The sequence below is a fragment of the Indicator indicator genome, chromosome Z, assembly GCF_027791375.1.
Source record: "Indicator indicator isolate 239-I01 chromosome Z, UM_Iind_1.1, whole genome shotgun sequence".
Lineage (NCBI taxonomy): Eukaryota > Metazoa > Chordata > Aves > Piciformes > Indicatoridae > Indicator > Indicator indicator.
The window spans coordinates 19,850,398-19,870,307 of NC_072053.1; the positions used below are offsets into that span (position 1 = coordinate 19,850,398).

General features: G+C 40.9%; 1 protein-coding gene across 1 annotated transcript in view; it reads right to left on the reverse strand.

The window, feature by feature from the left end:
- The window catches only part of ADAMTS12 (ADAM metallopeptidase with thrombospondin type 1 motif 12), a 183,165-nt gene that overhangs the window by 66,453 nt on the left and 96,802 nt on the right, over positions 1-19,910 (reverse strand). Inside the window, exons 4-10 of the mRNA XM_054397760.1 lie at positions 15,625-15,821; positions 13,282-13,365; positions 11,514-11,638; positions 9,862-10,011; positions 7,958-8,101; positions 7,146-7,290; positions 1,132-1,224 (exon numbers count right to left, since the gene is read on the reverse strand). Of these exons, the coding sequence (XP_054253735.1) occupies positions 1,132-1,224; positions 7,146-7,290; positions 7,958-8,101; positions 9,862-10,011; positions 11,514-11,638; positions 13,282-13,365; positions 15,625-15,821 (938 nt within the window). The remainder of the gene's footprint in view (positions 1-1,131; positions 1,225-7,145; positions 7,291-7,957; positions 8,102-9,861; positions 10,012-11,513; positions 11,639-13,281; positions 13,366-15,624; positions 15,822-19,910) is intronic.

Here is a 19,910-nt window from a genome sequence, read left to right on the forward strand (position 1 = left end):
AAGGACAAACATCTTAAGATCACCAAATTGGAAAAGTATGGACTTGAGGGGTAGACCACCAAGGAACTGGCTGGATGGCTACACTCAGAGAGTTGCAATCAATGGCTTAATGTCCAAATGGAGACCAGTGACAAGTGGTGTCCCTCAGGTGTTGGTACTGGGACCAGTGCTGTTTAACATCTTTGTTGGCAGTATGGACAATGGGGTGGAATGCAACCTCAGCAAGCTTGTGGATAACACCAAGTGTGTGGTGTTAATGACATGCTGGAGGGAAGGGATGCCATCCAGAAGGACTTGGACAGGCTGGAGACATGGGCCCTGGCCAACCTCATGAAGTTCAACAAGGCCAAGTGCAAGGTTGTACACCTGGGTCAGGGCAATCCCAAGCACAAACACAGGTTGGGTGAGGAGGGGCTCAAGAGCAGTCTTGAGGAGAAGGACTTGGAGGTGTCAGTTGATGAATAAATTCAACATGAGCTGGCAATGGGCAATTGAAGCCCAGAAGACCAACCATATCTTGGGCTGCATCAAAAGAAATGTGACCAGCAGGACAAGGGAGGTGATTCTGCACCTCTGCTCCTGTGAGCTGCCACTTGGAGTACTGCATCCAGTTGTGGTTCCCCCCAGGGTAAGAGGCACATCAAACTGCTGGAGCGGGTCCAGAGGAGGGCCATAGAGATGATAAAGGGGTTGGAACACTGCCCCTTCAGGGACAAGCTGCAAGAATTGCAGCTGTTCAGCCTGGAGAAAAAGAGATACCGAAAGAAGTTGCCCAGGAAGGCTGCGAAAGCTCCTTCACATGGAGGTCTTCAAGGCCAGGCTGGATGAGGCCTTTAGCAACTTGGTCTAGTGAAAGGTGTCTCTGCCCATTGCAGGGAGGTTGTAACTGGGTGATCTTTAAGCTCCCTTCCCACTTAAACCATTCTATGAATCTATGAATCATTACTGCAGAAAAACATTACTGTGAATTATTTGTTATTGCAGCCCATGAAGGTTGAAAACTTAAATGGAAATGTACATAGAGATGTCACAAGCTCCTTTTACATGCTGAACAATGGCAGATCTGCTCATGGTTCCTCTGCTGCCCTTTTGCAGGCAGAGCAGCTTGTGAACAGAACAGCTCACAGTCACCTTGTTCTCTCCGCACCGAGTTCCATCTGCAGCCGCATCTAGTTTGGAGCGGCAGGAGCCTTTCACTGAGCACCAGAGTGTTTGGCAAAGGTTCTGGAAAAGAAAGAAAACTGCAAGTCTTAAGCAAATCTGAACTCCTATGGCCAAGATTATGAAGTCACCCAATGTCTTGTACATCCATTTACAAAGCCTTATAAGGGCTGTATTTCCAGAGGCAGACGTTTAGGGCTCTCCACAAGTTAGGTCCCACCATGAGTTCAAATTTAGGTATTCCTTATTAGTGTACAGGCAGTGACTATCGGAAAAATAAAAAACGGTGAATACTTTCTATTAAGTGAACTACCTAAATTACATGAGTTCAAATATTCTCCTCAGTGGCTGCTCAGCTCCAGATAGGCACAGGAAAAAATGGCATTACAAAGACTGGGCACTACTGTCTGCAGTAAATCTGAACAGACTTGGTATTATTTTCATTTAACGGGTACTAATGAATACAATGCTCAATTTTGCATTTTTGTCTGCAAACAGCATACAGAGAAGGTTAGAGAAGCTGGCTAGACAAGTAAAATGAACACCATGCCTCCAACTACAATCACCTGTCATGGCAGGGCCATGACATAGCCCCGTACAAACCCAGACAGGCCTTAAGATGTCTAGACATGGTCTTGCTCTCTACCCTCCTTCCTAGAGAAAGTAAGGGCAAGGTGGGAAAAAAGAACAAACAGGACAGGACCCCTGCATGTCTGGTAAACAAGTTGTTTACCTGGGATAAGAGCACGTATGCTGACCACTGCTTCCCCAGAAACAGGGCTTTTGTTTCTGCCTTTTATGGTTGTAGCCTGGCAGAACGCCTTTCCGTTGGCCAGCTACACGTTAGCTTCAGTTGCCCCATTGGCCCAATCATCTCCGGCCAGTTGTATATATACAGGCTGACTTGGTAGTTGCCTTTGCCTTGCTTCAAGCCTTGCTCTTAAGCCTTCCTTTCAAGCCTACTTGGACCCGTCTTGTAGAAGCTGCCTCGAGTTGCCCTGCCCTGCCTCGAGCGCCTGGTCCAGAAGCTGGGATAAAGCCATGAGCCATACACAGCAAGCCGGAGAAGCCAGGAGCCTAGAAGCCAGATCCACCTAGCCTGCTTCCCCTTGCCTCTAGAATTGTGCTGTGCCTCAGCTTACCCAGGAACCAAGCAAGAGCCCGTTGCGAGAAGTGTCGTAAACAGCCCGCCGTCTGCTGAAGCCAGATCAGCCTGGGACAATGAGGCACCCTTCTTGCCACCAATCTGCTGTGCCAGCACCATAAGAGAGTGTCCCAAAGCCTCACAGCTAACATAGCAGCAGCAGCAGCATCCTCCACATGGGCAGAATCAGCTGTGAGTAATTAATTCATTGCCTTTTGGGCTTAAGGGTTCTTACCCAGTTTCCCCCCACGCTGTGGGTGAGCACTATTTCACTCCTGAGGACCTTCTCCTTCCATGTTATTTCCTCCTAATTTGCATAGAATTGTTTGCATTTTGCCCAAAGATTGTATATTCCCATTGTAAATATCTATTCCAACCGTACAACAATCCTATTTAATGAGTTTTGGCAATTTTCATATTAATAAAGGATTACTAGTATTTTTTATTAATATCCATTTTCCATATCATTTATTAGTTAAGTGCAATTTCTTAACCATTACACCACCAAGTTAATACTCATGGAGATCCCAAAATTGGATGAGGAAAAAGAGATCAAAACACAGGTCTCTTAAAACATCAGCCAAGCACATGGCAAAAAAAAAGCATTCTTGGCTAGTTAGCAGAGAAAAAAAGCCTAGTGAGTTGGGTGGAGTAAGGGCTCTGTTTAGTAAATACTTGCATATAAAGTCACTCAGAAACCAGTGCCAGTTTAAAGCAGTGAATTGCCAGTAAAGCACGGCCTTTCAGCTGCTTCTTCAGTTGACATACAGAAACCCTGTACGCTTGGGAAGTCCTGAATGAGCAGGGCTTTGTGTGGAAGATCACTTCCAAGCTGGAGAAAACAGGGGAAACAGAAAGACTGTGCACTCCTAACTGGAAAAGCAGAAGCAAAAAACAAGGGGCTCTGTCCCAGGTCTTGGCTGAAGCTCGTCTAACTGCAGAGTTAACACTGGGAGAGGAAATAGAACTGGTAGCATTGACCTATAAAGCCAGAACAGTATCATCTGAGAAAGGAGTTGATAAGAAGGATGCCACTAGCAGGTCCACAGACATTCTCTGAGCAAGCAACACAGCAGGTTTGGGAGCCAACACAGAAACTGGCTGGTGCAAAAATCCAGCCTCAGTGAGGTAGCAGCAACATTTGGCCAAGTGTAAATTACAAAGCTTGGCTGATGGTTTCTGACCTGCTTCTATTTAAAATAACTAGGCACAGTTTGTTTTGAGAGAGATTGCCTTTTATTTACTTCTTGTGTTGTGTGTTCACCTTGGCTTTCATCTAGAACACTGGAAAGAAAGTTGATAGCAAAGAACATCTCAGAGCACTCCAAATTTCTAGGTGTAATATAATGTCTAGATCATAGCATCTTGGCTCATTTAGCTACTGTTGGTCAATGCAGACAAGTCAAAGGTTGTTTCACAGTTTCTTATTTATAGTTTAACAGTAACATTACTTAGCAGCTCTTTCTGAAGCCATGTGTTGTGGATGACTAATTTTACTTTGTTATTCATCCTTTATTTTAACTCATATGTACAGTAAGTTTTGTGCTTTCCAGTGTATGAAGTGCACTCCTGCACCGTGCTTCAGATAACAAAGAAAGGCACAGAAACCGAACATAGGTTTCCACTGATGGGAACATTTTTATGAGGTGCATTCACAGATTTCAAAGTCAAGAGTACAAAGAGCTTTGTAAGAATTCTTCCATACTGATCTCCATGTGATAGAGCTTTTTTCCATCTTTAAGAACAGTAGAATAACAGTGGTACAAGAAGCAGCGCTGTTTATTGTGTGCTTTTGAAAGTAATAGCCAGGAATTCAAATTCCCTCATGGACTCACAGCAATACAGCGTTCATTTTTCCACCCAGTCTATGGTATCAGGATCTGTGCCTTAAAGAAAGCAGAGTCAAAATCCCCTCAGTTTCACTGATGTCAGTGGAGTCTTGAAGATAAAAAGAGAAGATACTGAGCTCCTACAACTTATCCTATAGGAAGCTATGAATCTACCTATCACTTAGAAAATTCCTCCTAATCTGTATTTTGCTTTTCCTTATTAGAGAGGCCATATTTATGCACCTCACAAGATGCTTAGAGGACATACTACCTAAATGGTTTGTGGAAACTGCTATCTGAATTATAAACCTCAGTCTTGACTAAATATAATCACTAAACCCTGGGGCATCTTCAGCTAAAAAAAGAATCTGTGGATCTAATTCAGACATTAACAGCTACAGAACAAATATGCCTGGTCAGTAATCAAGTGTTAAGTAAACAGTGGAAAGCCAAAGAACAGTCACGAGCTCTTAGACAGAATGACTGTACTGATTATTCAACATGACAGGCACACTATATTATTCATGATTTCTTTCCTTGCCAGTGCAGTTACCCACAGACCAAAGGCCTTTCAGTAAAATGCAAAATGAGATGCTATTAATTAATTTTCTGACATATGTCTAGTTGTAAAATTGGCTAATTGGGAGATATCACAGTACATTAGAGTTTGGAAGGGACCTCAAGATGTAAATGTCCAACCCCCAAATGTAAATTTAGGTCTAGGAATGTTGAATGTAAAGGTCTAGGAAGTTCAAATCCAAGGAGAGACAGAATAAACCAATACTGTAAAATTACCCTTTAATTTTCCATCTGTACCAACAGACAAATTACAGTAACTGAGGAAACTGGAACGGCAGGTAATGAAAGCAATCTTTCAATGCCCACTTGAATTTCACTAGCTGCAGTGCAGCATTGGCAATCATCTTATCTATCAAGGCTGAGAAGATTAATTACAAATAATCTCCCTAATAGAAGAGAGGAGAGGATACATGTAATTACCTGAACAGAACAAACAGTCAACATCAGCAGTTCTCAATCCACAGCTGTGCACTGTGTCTCAAAAACATTCCAGCCCTGCTGATTGCCATACCGCTTTTGCCACTGCTCTGTTTAAGAGGGGGAGAAAGCTGGATGCTGTCTGCAATGTTTGCTGCATATTGCTGCCCAAAACACAGCGAAACTTAGTGATCACTTAGCTAGACTACCACTTGAAACCACTGTTTCTGAACTTTCTACGTAGAAAAATGCTGCATGGAGCCAAATAGCTCTAAGCATACTAGGTAGAGTTAAAATACCATGCACTTAGCTAATATAACCTGTTCCTCTGCAAAGGCTCCTAGCTCCTGCAGAGGGTTGTGCTGCTGTGTCTACACTGCTTCCTTGCATGTCCACATGGCACTGTTTTGCTGTGCCGTATGGCAAACACCAGGCTACTTTGTAAATTATGTATTTCCTCACAAAAAATCTCATGCTCAGTGGAAAAACAGATTCTTCAGGACTGAAATTTCCTATAGTTAAGACTATCAAGAGCATGAAATACTACAACATATAGAAAGACAGCACAATGTGGTTTCTTGGTGAACGGTGCCACATGCAGTTGGCGGCCAGTCACTAGTGGTGTGCCCCAGGGATCAGTGTTGGGCCCTATCCTATTCCATATCTTTATTGATGATGTAGATGAAGGAATTGAGTCCATCATCAGTAAGTTTGCAGATGACACCAAGTTAGGAGCAGGTGTTGATCTGTTGGAGGGTAGAAGGGCCCTGCAGAGAGACCTGGACAGGCTCAATGGGTGGGCAGCGGCCAATGGGATGAAATTTAACAAGGCTAAGTGCAGGGTTCTACACTTTGGCCACAACAACCCCAAGCAGCACTACAGGCTGGAGACAGAGTGGCTGGAGAGCAGCCAGGCAGAAAGGGACCTGGGGGTGCTGGTTGATAGTAGGCTGAACATGAGCCAGCAGTGTGCCCAGGTGGCCAGGAGAGCCAATGGCATCCTGGCCTGTATCAGGAATAGTGTAGCCAGCAGGACAAGGGAGGTTATTCTTCCCCTGTACTCAGCACTGGTCAGGCCACAGCTTGAGTACTGTGTCCAGTTCTGGGCTCCTCAATTTAAGAGAGATGTTGAGGTACTGGAATGTGTCCAGAGAAGGACAACGAAGCTGGTGAGGGGCCTGGAACACAAACCCTATGAGGAGAGGCTGAGGGAGCTGGGGTTGTTTAGCCTGGAGAAGAGGAGGCTCAGGGGTGACCTCATTGCTCTCTACAACTACCTGAGGGGAGGTTTTAGCCAGGTGGGGGTTGGTCTCTTCTCCCAGGCAACCAGCAGCAGAACAAGAGCACACAGTCTCAAGTTGTGCCAGGGGAGATATAGGCTGGATGTAAGGAGGAAGTTCGTCACAGAGAGAGTGATTGCCCATTGGAATGGGCTGCCCAGGGAGGTGGTGGAGTCGCCGTCCCTGGAGATGTTCAAGAGGAGACTGGATGAGGCACTTTGTGCCATGGTCTAGTTGATTGCTTAGGGCTGGGTGATAGGTTGGACTGGATGATCTTGGAGGTCTCTTCCAACCTGGTTGATTCTATGATTCTTCAGAAAACTCTTCCTTGAAGATTTGTTCCCAGAATGATTGGGTCAGTCAAAAGCTATTTGGTTGAAGCATTTTGATTTATGAGATGGGATTTAATCTGCATTGATAATTTACCTAAGAGCAGAACTATAAGTTTAAAATGAAACTGACTACACTACTGAAGGACAGGAATTTAACAATAGATATGGGGCCAGGCCCAGTAAGGGTCTTGCAAAATACAAGGCAAACAGTACAACTCACTTCTAGAATCTGCAGAGTGGAATTAAAACAGTGTTGTGCAATGCCTGCACTGCACATTAGCCTTTGAGACTCAATACATGTTGCATTTTCAGTCAGCAATTGAAGTTCACTGTCTGCATTTCCACACCATTTAAGAAACTAATGTTCTTGTTAGGAGAATGAAGGAAAACATACAGCACTTACATCAACATCTTCACAGAAAGTAGCATTGGAACCGTACTGAAGCTGGCACTGGTGATGCACATCATAAATCACTCCAGGAGCAATGATAGGGGACTTTGAAACTTCTTTTTGAGGGATATCATCCAGACAGAATCCCCATCCACGGCTAAAATACAAAAATTACATATTAAAAAAAAAATGCTATCGCAGTTTTTGGACACTTACAGGAAGACTTTCAGTATCTAACTCTTAATGCTAGTTTTTTTACATGGTCTTTGAGAATAGTACTTCCAGATTTCAGCTAAGATATGCTTTCGTGCTGCTAACAGCACTCCATCTAGACAGGGAGGGTTACAAAGGCAAAACATAGCTTCTTAAATTGGAAATATTATGAGATCATTAAGGTTTTCAGAGTGACTATGTAGCACAGGCTCCACTTAAAGTGATACCATATTTCTGCTCCTAAAAAGAACATAATGAATTGGAACAAGCAATTGAAGTCAAGCACATGTCATTGTGACCAAAGACAAAGTTTACGATGGCCCATCAGAGTCCTTGATGGAAACACTTCTTTCTTCCTGATAAGCAGAAAAACTGCAGGTTGCAATAAACCTGAGCTGGTATGACAAGGCTTGAGTTTACTGCCAGAAACTAAGAATATATGGAGGTTTATTTCCCCGCATACTAAGTAAGAAATAAGCTTGGGCTATGCCCTCCATGGAAAATAACTCATACTACAAACCCCTACACTTACTAATGTAATAACACAGCATTTCCTTTAAACTCCATGTGAACATCTCATTTCAGGGAAATGTCACAATCTGAACACTCACTCTAAGAAACGTGTGATGTATTCCTTGCTGCACTGTGACCAGGTGAGTGGAGTAGGATCATACTGCAATTGTCGAGACATAATATATGGGCGCTTTCCAACAGGCTCACAGTCATTCTCTTTCCCATCATGCTGGATACCAAAACTGGAGACAAAAAAACCAAAAAGCCCACATAAAAATCTACATCCCAACAGGCTTTTCAACATGGCTGTTTTGTACGGCAATATTGTCCAGCACAAAACAGATTGCCAGAGATTATATGGAGCAGAATTTTTAAGGAAGTCAAAACATTACTGCACAGTTGGGCAGGCAGTCTCAGTTATGTTAAAGCAGCTAAACCTAAGAGTTTCAAAGCCCTTTGATACCAGTTACTTCAGAGTTGCATTCCTTTAACTAAGATTAGGCTTTGTTACACTCTGATAATCACCTCTATTGCATGTTTCCTTTTGTATCTCTTTTGAGATAGAGGTACTGTTGTTCAAATTACTAAACATTTGGTGAATTAGCCTGCCATCTCCCACCCTTTGTCCTATTTGTCTTCCTTAAACTGTGCCTTACAAACATACTTCCACGGCAGGCTTTCCCAACGCAGTTCTCTCCAACTTCTTTGACTTACTAAAGGATTTCTTTATTCAACAAGTTGTAAAAGTCATAAACATTAAAAAATTGGGGTGAGATTCAGCTGATTAAACGTATATGCCTTCACTACCATGTCATCATGAAGATATACCCTAAGTCAGCTTAAGGTTTCATGCTTAACAACAAACCCTACAGTATGCATTTTTGTCTTTTGGAGACAATTCTTACAGGTAAGGTTCTGCACCACAAAGGCCGCAAAGGCAAGTAAAGCAGCACTCTGTCTCACAGCATCCAAAGGACAGAGAGTTACAGCCACCCAGGCTAGACCAGGAGAAGGTCACAGACAGCTCTACAGGGAAGAAGTGTCTGCTGATAACTAGTCTTAATGAGAAAAGCACTCTATTAGTAAGAAGTTGTGGGAATGAAGTAACTAAACCCAAAGCACCCAGATTGAACTGTAATCATTTCAGCATTATTGTACCATTTATTTTCTGGCAATTGAGAGTCTGAATAAAGAAAGACCAATGAGTGATAAGATCGATAGTTAATTAATCTTTTCATCATCACATTATTAATATTGTTGTTGTTACTATTACATCCCATCAGAAAATACAAACTTCATCCTGATGGTGGTTGGGTGCATGAGGAAAGTAATGTCATTGTACATACAGCTAGCCAAGCAACATGGTCCAGCTGAAAACTGCAGGCATTGCAGCCAAACTGGAGTATCCATGAGACAGGTCTCTACTCTGGGGAGAACATATTAGAGCCAAAATAGACTCAAAAATCAGAATTTTTTTCATGTGAGTTTAGTAAACCATATAACATGTCAAAACACCTGTAGAAGTCAGAAATCTAGTTTCAAGTAAAAATACCCAATCATAAAATAGTTTAGACATCTCCAAATAGCCAGCAACTAGAATTGACTTGTGTATCCACAATAGCAGTAGTAATACACAGAAAATACCAGTTACTAATGAGCACATAAAAAGTAACTTTGTTTGCTTACCAGAAGGAACAAAGACTTGATATTTTTGTGGAGTTTGATTGTTTTAATTAAAAACATTTCTAGCTAATCTGCAATATTTACCTTGGTTGATATAATGAAACAGGTATGTTTTGCACAAATGATTTGGATTGATTTGGAGATTATGCAAAGTAATGGCATAGCAATTCAGCATATGTTTGGAAAACTTAGTGTAACTAAGTGATTCTTCTTTGTAGCTTAGTTATTTCATCCTGGTACGCTCCCCTAGCAGACTCTGTTAAAAGGGGAGAACTGAATAATTGTAAATGTAAACAAAGGTCAAAGGCTTCAACCATACCTGTGTCCAAGTTCATGAGCAATAGTGAAAGCCAATGGAAGACCAGAATCTTCATTGATGTTACAGCTTCTGTGAGGTTGACACATGCCTGACAGATGAGACAAACCTAAGGTTTCACATGGACGATTCATGCCAGCACAGATGTCCTTTCTAGAATGACAAAAGAGATGTGCCACTGAAAGAGCTTAAAATTAACCACAGAGTGTCACACTGTGGTAAGTCTCCATCTTATAATGCACAAGTGCTAATTCTCATTTTAGGCAAAGCATAGAGTCAACAGTTTTACAAACATATATTCAACAACATTTCTTCACATCAACAATATGAATTTCTTCACCAAAAAGGTCATGGGGCACTGGAACAGGCTGCCTAGGGAGGTGGTGGAGTCACTACCACCCCTGGACATGTTTCAAAGATGTTTGGATGAGGAGCTTAGGGACATGATCTCAGAGTTGTGCACCAAGAGATACTAGGTTATCATTGAACTCAATGATCTTAGTGTCCCTTCCAATCAGGCAATTCTGTGACTCTGTGTGACATCAGCTACTACCATATTTTATTGCTACGATTTGTAGCCAATACTCATCTTGCTGTAGTACCTAATTATAGGTATTAATTGCCAACTCTTGTAAGAAAGTGTTAAAATTTCCACCTCTGAGAGCTTTATTAAACACACCGTAACTCAGCTTCATTCCAGTGACCTGTTTGAACTCTTTTTATTTGGAGAGGTAAACTATGCACCATTGTGGGACTTCTTTCTCATTCTTATTTCAAGAGTTGTTGACTGTCTTCTTTACTGCACCACTTGAGGGTTTTTTATGGTGTTGTTTATTGATTTTACTTGACAGAATTTAACTTAGGACTGTTATTTTTGCAGTTGTGTATGGATGTGTAGAAACTCTGTATCATGCTCAGTCACAAACTCCCTGTGTAACTCTAGACACCATCCTTAAGTTTTCTGTGCGCCCCTTGATCACACACAAAAAAATAATTCTGTGTATCCTTAAATATAAGGATAATATTTTAAAATAATACAATTCAGCACTTGAAAATAAATGGCATTGAGTTTCCAAAATACTCTTGCATTCTAGCAGTACTTGCTTATTACTTTAGGATGTGTCACTATGGAGTTTATCTACATGCTATGTTGTTTTGGTATATTGCCTCAAAGAAGAATAAGTAAGTGACTGAGCACAAAATGAGATAGAACCAAGTGCAAAAAATTACCTGAGCTCTGCAAATTGCTATCTCTCAGGACATACAGATCTCAATTTCCTGACCTAGGCAGATCTCTAATAAAACACCCACATGCACACATAAAGTGTTATATGCACTTCGAAAACAAATTAAAACCAATCCCTTTAAAAGGTACAGCAGGTCTAACTTCATCCACGTTTTTATCATACAGCTAATATTCTCTGCCTGTATGTCAGACACACACTAAGACATTTTTGCATTAACACTGGGTTTCAGTAACAATATGTCTTCATTAGACCACTTCAGTGGGTTCTGTGCAGAATGAACTAAATGATGGCATGAGCCTATAGAAAAAATACTCTCACAAAACAAAACAAAACAAAACAAAACAAAACAAAACAAAAAAACCCACAGCTAATCAATAGTCACCCCAAGCTACTGAGCTACTGTCATACCTGGTTAGAAGGACAGCCACATCATGGTGTGTAGGGTTGATGTCACTCTTGGGATTGACACTCTTCTGCCATTTGCAGAAGCTGGCTAGTGTCTTGTCAGCATGGTGAACTATCTTCAAGCCTTGCTAATGAGAAATAAAGGAAAATATTACTCCAAAGACCACATTGCAGTAACTTGTCTTTGATGTCAGCTATGAAGCTGGGTGGTTTTTGAAATGTAACTGAATATGCTTTTGCCTACAGCTACAGTCATCATTAGGAGCAAAGCCATCTATTTGTCTAACATACTAAGTTAAAAGGTTGACATTTCTGTAATTGGTTCAGCTAAAGAAAAAACTAAATGCAGAAACATACACATTTTGGTAACTGAACTTCATAGGATACAATACTGAACTGAAAATTTCAACCAAACATTTTGTATTATCTTTTCTTCCTCTATAGAGAAAGTAAAGGTTAATTGGAGTGGGACTTCATGCTCAGATTTGTCACTCAGTGTTATGTGAACAATGTCATGCTTAGGGAGCAATTTTGCTTCTAAGGCTGTATTTCTTTCACAATATTTTTCAATTCCAAGAAGAAACAATGCAGTCATAGATGTTTCTTCCTCATCTTCTTATTATACAGTATGAAAGTAATTTACTAAAATGTCTTCTAGTATGCAGAATAAATTAATTCAAAAATGTATTCTCATTTCTGGTCTTCCGCATTGGCTGTATCCTTGGCTGGCCTCAGTTTACTCTACTGAATATGTGCTTTTTAAAAACCATCTAAATAACATTGCTACCAGATAGTAATTTAAACCCAAATTTTTAAAGACACTCAACACTGCTGCTCCCATTGTTGCCATACTTAACTGAACAGGAATCAAAACAGTCATGGAAATTTAGCAAGTAAACTTAACTGGAGGTCACCATGGAATTCAGGTCCTAGGTCCTAATCATTCCACAAAGACGTGAACTACAGTGTTAGGTCTGCACATTCCATATACTCTATCCTGATAATTATTCCAGGAAATATAGCCTGGGCCAGTGGCTGAGTTCACTGCCTTTTATAGCACTGAGCCCGTCCAGTTTGTGTTCATAAATAAAAGGCTTGGAGGAAACCCCCTTGAAGTATTCTTGCAGTCAGAGCAAGCTATGCCATAGAGAGTGTTTTAAAGGTAACCACAAAATGATGACAATCAGCATGTATTCAAACACTTAGCAACCTACTGGTGTATGAGAGACACTGCAAACTACCAAGATATAGCTAGTTTACAGCAATCAGCATCTAATTAGTCCTCATTTCTTTGTTTTGAAAGATATCTAAAAAGAAAAATGTGTGTTTGAGCTCCACAATAACAGATTCACTTCTTCAGAGATCTGCAAATGCTCTAGCATTACTTTATAATGCGTTTCAGGTAATGCTAGCCAATTAGATTCTGAGTGATGAGGTACACATTAATTTCTGTTTGTCATCTAGTCCTCCTTAGAAACCCAGGTCCTTTCAACACTGGGGAGATTCCATTTCTGCATTCCTAGTTTTTCTGTTTGAATTATATTTTCCTTGGCTGTTTTACACAGAAATATGTGAAATCATCAGCTAAATATTTTGCTATTCAGGGCAGCACTTATTAAAAAAACAAAAACAAAACCAACCATGTCAAAGATTAATAGAATATTAAAATGAATGTGCTATTTTAAGCAAATAAATGCTCTCCATAGTCATGGCTCAATGAATTGGATTCCCAAGTTCTATACATGACATTTTGATGAAAATAAAACCTTACCTCCTCCTCCTCAAAGAGGATAAGTCGGACCAGCACAATGTGAATTGCATTGCCAATGCTTGGATCATGGAACAACCCTGTGACCTGTGCCAGAGCCAGGAGGTATGAGATTAACCGATTCCTCTATAGCAGTACAGGACTTTAGAGAGAAAATACAACATTTACTTCAAGCACACTGTTCATCTTGGGGTGGGGATCAGGGGTGTTTGGATTTGTAAATTCTCAATGCACTTCATTGAAAGTTTATTGAAATGCAACAAATGTTAAAACCACCCCTAAGGGCAGCTCTGCAAAATGAGCACTAATACAAGATTTGGCAAAAGTCACTAAGGTAAGGAGCAAAAGCACACAGAAACTTATTTTATGTCCATTTTCCTTACAAGAACTTCAGAGTTCTAAGGAAACACTAGCAGCAACATAGAGAGTCACATAACACTGATGGAAAGGTCCAGTCAGTGTGCAAAAAACCCAGTAATCAAATAATGTTTTGATTTGGTAGCAATCAGCTTGTGCCACAGCAATGCAAAAATTAGCCAGTACTAGGCAAAATCAGTTACATAATGGATAGTTTTGTGTTTTCACAACACAGAAGAGGATAAGAAGAACAAAAGCAAAAATAATGAACACATTGTGAAAAAATCCACACAAAAAGGAGCAAGAATTGAACTCAGAAAAAAATCGACCCACAAAATACACATCATTGCAATGTTGAATTAGGCAGGAGAAAAGGGAACAGGAATGGCAGACATTCATAATATATCTTTAAGTGAGCTATGCCATATATCACAAGAAATATGAATAGACAAAATGGATTGCATTTGGGTCGAAAGTGACCATTAAAGGAGATATTACTGAAATGTAGTGGAAACTGTGTTTACAAAGATCTGATTTCAATATGTGGGGTTTTTTCAGGTGTTGGACTTCAAAATTTATCATTCTGAGTAATCCTAACATCTCTGGTACAGAGTGCAAAGAAGATGTTAAAGCTTGTTTGTTCCTCAATCTGATTATGACAGGGTTTTATTCCACCTTTCCCTGTGTTGACAAAACCTCATGTGCTAAAATCAGCTTTGTGTCTGTTCAATCAGGCTCACTGCTCAGTAACTAGTCAGACTGCTCAGAGCACAGCTGGGAACACACATCATAAACATAAACGGCAGATTGGTTACCATGGGTAGAATTACACCGTGATTAATTTCACATATATTACACATGCATCATGATAACAACATATAAGACATCCTCAATAGAGTCTCCAAGGTCAATATCTATTATGATACACATAATAACCCAAGCCATATTTGTAGGCAGTCTCATGAAATGCTAACTTACTTTTTTAAACTGGCTACAAAGGAAAACACTGAAAACAAATATTTATTTATTTTTCCCAATGTGGCTTTTTTATTATGTGTATGATACTTCTCTGGAATAAAGAGTAGTACTGGTGTTAACTGGGATGAAGTTAAGTGTCTTCATAGTAGCTCACATGGTGCTGTTCTGATTTGTGACCAAAACAGTAACATACTGATATTTTAGGTCTTAACATGTCTAGACAGGTCCCTTTCTCTCCCCTCCTTCCTGCCACAAAAACAGGGCAACGTGGGAAAAGGAACAAAGGGGACAGGACCTTGCCTGTCTGGTAAAGAAGATGCCTATCTGGGGTCAGAGCATGTAAGCTCCCCCAGATACAAGGTCCTTGCTTCTGCCTTTTATGGTCATAGCCTGGCAGAACACTTTCCATTGGGCAGCTACACGTTAGCTTTAGTGCCCCATTGGGCCAAGTGACCTCTGGCATTTTGTATATATATATAAGTGGCTAGGTAGCCTAGCCTTGCCTTGCTCAAATCAGCAGCAGCTTCCCTCATGTGGGTGAAAATAGCTGTGAGTAACTCATTCATTGCCCTTTGGGTTTAACGGTTCTTATCGAGCCTCCTCCCCACTGTAACTGAGCGCTACCTGCTCTCAGGGACCTTCTCTTTCCAAGTTGTTGCCTCCTAATTTGCATAGAATAGTTCATATTTGCCCTGAGACTGCATAATTCCCTCTGTAAATATATCTTCCCACCGTATAAATAATCCTTTTAATGAGTCTTGGCATATTTCATAAATAAAGGGTTACTATTTTATTAATACCCATTTGCCATATCGTTTTATTAATTATTGCTGTAAGGCTAATTAATAAATAAGCCTCCCATCGACCACAACAAATACAGAGTTCCAAGGAATACATATGAATAATATTACACCTCTTTCAGTGAACTATGCTACGGACGTGTTTCAATACGATCAGTAACAAAAGACAGAATTTGCTTCATCCACCTAGCTAAAAAAAAATTGTACTTACCATACTCATTATAGTCAGAATATATGATTCCACATGGTCACTTCCATGATATTCTACCATCTTACTGTCTGCAACCACAAGCGTCTCTACCCATCGCTCCTTGCTGACAGAACGCCGAGAAACCTTTCTGAGAGCCATATGATTCCGTCCCCATGTCTCCCTCCAGTGCTGCTGCTGTTTGAAAAAGCTGAGGGTATCTGGAAGAGGAAGAAGCAACACTGACTTGAAAATATTTTCAAGCTTGATCTGAAGTGTATGGCTGTAACTCTTGCAGACAGAATGGTAGCACTGCAGAATCAGAGATGATATAAATTGCTAGCAACTTTGTACTGCACTCAGTGGGCCTAACTGCTCTCTGCTCATTCTAGTTTTGAATGCCACCGTTGACTGTGTTACCAGGGAAATACCAGGAATGTAAATACCCCTGGGCATGAAAAAGAAGTAAGAGATGCCAGTTTGACAGCAATTGGCATTTTCCCAACCTAGGAGCCAGAGAAAGACTTCTACAGTGCTGGGATTCCCTGAGTTCCAGAAAAGATCAGGAACATTTGTCGCAATTACAGGTAACTGCAGTAGTCCTTTGGCCTTTCAGTCACGGAAGACTATGTCATTCCAGATAGGGCAAATCTACAGACCAGGAAGACAGCTCCTGCCTCAAAGTGCTTACAGTCTGTACCGCATTATCCTTACTGCTACGTGGCGAAGGACAGTTATGCAGCATTACCTCCATCTCCTAGTAAGTGTTGAGGGACAGTAACCCAGACCACTCTTCCCTTGAAGAATGCATGATATGGCAGCTAGATCCCCAATTTTGTGTTGACATGAGCAGAAGATCTGTTACTTCTTTGTCATGAGTGAACTGTTTGCCCTTCAGAGACCTAAAGGCAGCAAGAATGTGTTATGGCATCTTGTGTGTCCACAAAGTGTGGCATCACTGGACTGCTGATGAAGTGCATAATACATCTCAGCATAAAATGATATCTTGGTTTATCAATCATGTGCAAAACAACCCACTTTTTTTTTGAAGGGGTTTTCTTATGGTTGGTCTGAAAGATGGCTATAAAAAGGAATGCTGGTACTGATAACACATTATGTATAAAATCTAAATATGCACATTAACAATCAAAACTACAGCAGCCACATCACACATTTAGAACTCAGACGAAGTCACAAGGGTGCAGAACACAGCAGCTCCATTCCTTTTCAAAACCTGTGACCAGTTAGCATTACATTGTGGCGCTAGTTCAGGATTTCAGCCAACACCAGGCACACACCACCAAGAAGCAAACAAACCTACAATCTTACTCTAGCCAGGTTCATTCTACTTGTGAAAATTAACGATAGGTAGCAAAAGAATCCTACAGATAAAAGTTTCTCCTCAGTGACCCATCCACTCCAGTGCAGGAATCTTATCATAAGGATGTCACCTAAAGACAGGACTCCCACTGTGTTAAGTCTTCTGGCAGCTTTTTTAGTTAGATGAAGTAAGAGAGAGAGAACATCTTGCAGCTACGCTTACATACAGGCAGCTATAAAGTACAGTTCTACTGCTTTTGTATCTCTCCAAATGATAATTATATTTGTTAATCTTTTCATTCTGAAGCAAAGAATCTCAACTTACTTTCACCTTAAACCTTAAGGAATTTTAGATTTGTTGAAAAATCTTGTGTAGAAGGAATAAGGACCCTTGACCTACTCCACCAACTCAGGAATACCCAAGAAGGGACAGTCTGAGACCCAGCAATATAGAGTGTTGTCTGTGTTCTATCATAACTGCTGAGTACAGCATGCTCCAGAAGTGGCAGAAGAGAGCAAAGAGGTACTTGAAGGCTGAAGGATTCCAAGTATTCTTGAGAAAGATACAACACAGGTAGGAATAGTGCTGGAGTCCTTCAAAACAACGATAGTGCTTAAAGTATATACAGCATAGTCTGAGACTAAATAAAAAGAAGGTTGGTAAGCAGTTTAACGAACAAACTGTATGAAATTCAAGCAGCAATACTCAAAAGTTTCTCTCTGTTGTGAGAGACAATTCTGCAGCTGTGAGGTTTTACTAGAACACTGGGTTCACCCAAACCAGCCATACAAAATTTTCCGTAAGTCACATGTGATACACAGCCATGTCACTGCATAATCAGGAGAAATAGTGTAGATTACAGCATTTCACCAACTTCTAGTTAGAAACAGCTGATGAATATTCAGCAAAAAGTGTGTTTTAAAAAATCAAAATCCAAACTATTTTAATTGAAAAATAAAAACAGCCCCCTGAAATTATCCATATTTGATTAATTCGACAATATACAGGACTCATATTTCTCAGCTACAAGGAAAGACATTATCTGTGTAGATATATAGCTAGCTAGCTAGCTAGATAACAAAAATCAGTATTGTGCACAAGTATATTACAGCTGCATGGCTTCTGTGTAAGAAAGAAAGATTACATTCTCTCTTTTAGCAATTCAGTTTCGTTTTTCATTAGGTGGCAACAGAACTATATATTTTAATCTGTCATTCCCTATTAAGAAAGAGCTTTCTAATCTTAAAGAAGAAATATCAATAGTCTTGATGTGAAAAAAAAGTAAGTTCTTCACTTTGAATAACTCATCCACTCAAAACATTGCTTGATTAGAGGTTTTTGTTAATATCTGCCTTAAAGAACCTATAGGACTTACCCCTCACTTCACAGAATCACATAATCACAGCATGTTAGGGGCTGGAAGGGACCTTGAAAGATCATCCAGTCCCACTCCCCTGCCAAAGCAGTATCACCTATAGCAGGTCACACAGGAACGCATCCAGGCAGGTCTTGAATATCTCCAGAGAGGGAAACTCCACAACCTCCTGGGTAGCCTGTTCCAGTGCTCTGTCACGCTCACAGTGAAAAAAATTTAACTCATGTTTCCATGGAATTTCCTGTGCCTCAATTTCCACCCATTGCCCCTTGTCCTGTCACTGGGCATCACCGAGCCTGACTCGATTTTCTTGGCACTCACCCTTTACATATTCATAAACATGAATGACATCATCCCTGAGTCTCCTCTTCTCCCAAGGTAGAAACTCAGCTCCCTCAGTCTCTTCCTGTAAGAGCTCCCTCAGTCTCTTCCTGTAAGGAAGATGTTCCACTCCCTTCACCATTTTTATGGCTCTGCACTGGACTCTAATTCAAGCAGTTCCCTGTCCTTCTTGACCTGAGGGGCCCAGAACTGGACACAATATTCCAGACATGGCCTCACCAGGACAGAGTAGAGGGGGAGGAGAACCTCTCTTGACCTACCAACCACACCCCTTCTAATAAACCCCAGAATGGCATTGGCCTTCTTGGCCACAAGAGCATATTGATGGCTCAGGGTCAACCTTCCATCCACTAAGACCCCCAGGTCCTTTTCCCCTTCACTGCTCTTCAACAGGTCAGTCCCCAACCTATACTGATCCATAGGGCTGTTTTTTCTCAGATGCAAGACTCTACCCTTGCCCATGCTGAATTGAATTCAAGTTCTCCCTGCTCAACTCTCCAGCCTAAGTCTCACTTATAGGCATTACGTGAGATTTCTGCATCAAAAGGGTTTTTTTCACCTCTGTCTGCTGGAAGTGAGGCTCAAGACAGATTTCAGCACACTGTATGACATAAGGTGACCTCAAACTGCTAACTGCACATATCTACCTTTCAACACCTTTGGAGACACACAGGGCTGTCAGGAAGAATGGTGAAAATGTCTGGAAATTCTCAGAAGAGGAGAAGGCAGCCTGCAACTGGAGGTTGTCAGACAAAATATAGTAGTGCTGATTTGTGTCTTCACTTTCTGTCCTCATCTCCTTTTTCTTTGAATAAGCTCTTTCATTTTTACTACTCTGTATTATTCACAGTCAAAATGCTGCACCTCCAGATGCGAGATATATAACATTAACCTGGCACAAAGAAGTATACAAAAGTCCATCCACAGACTAAACAAAGGAAAGGCTGAGGCATGACTCAGCTAACAAGAATTAAAAGGATAGTACGGCAGAAGCAATTAACACGGTTTTCTGAAAAGTTACTGTCATCCTATCAGCTTTGGGCTAGATCCACTTCCCAGAACAGTGCTCTAGCTCACACGTTATATGGAAAACCAGCTGTGAAACAATGAAAAAAGGATGTGAATTTAAAAGAGAATAGGCAACTGAACCAGCTATTTTTATAAGTATTTCTGAAGCAGACTAATCTCAATCACACTAATTCTTTCCAAGTGGGAAGCAGTGTTCACATGGGAAAATACCACAACTATTTAGTCACGTACTTCCCCATGATG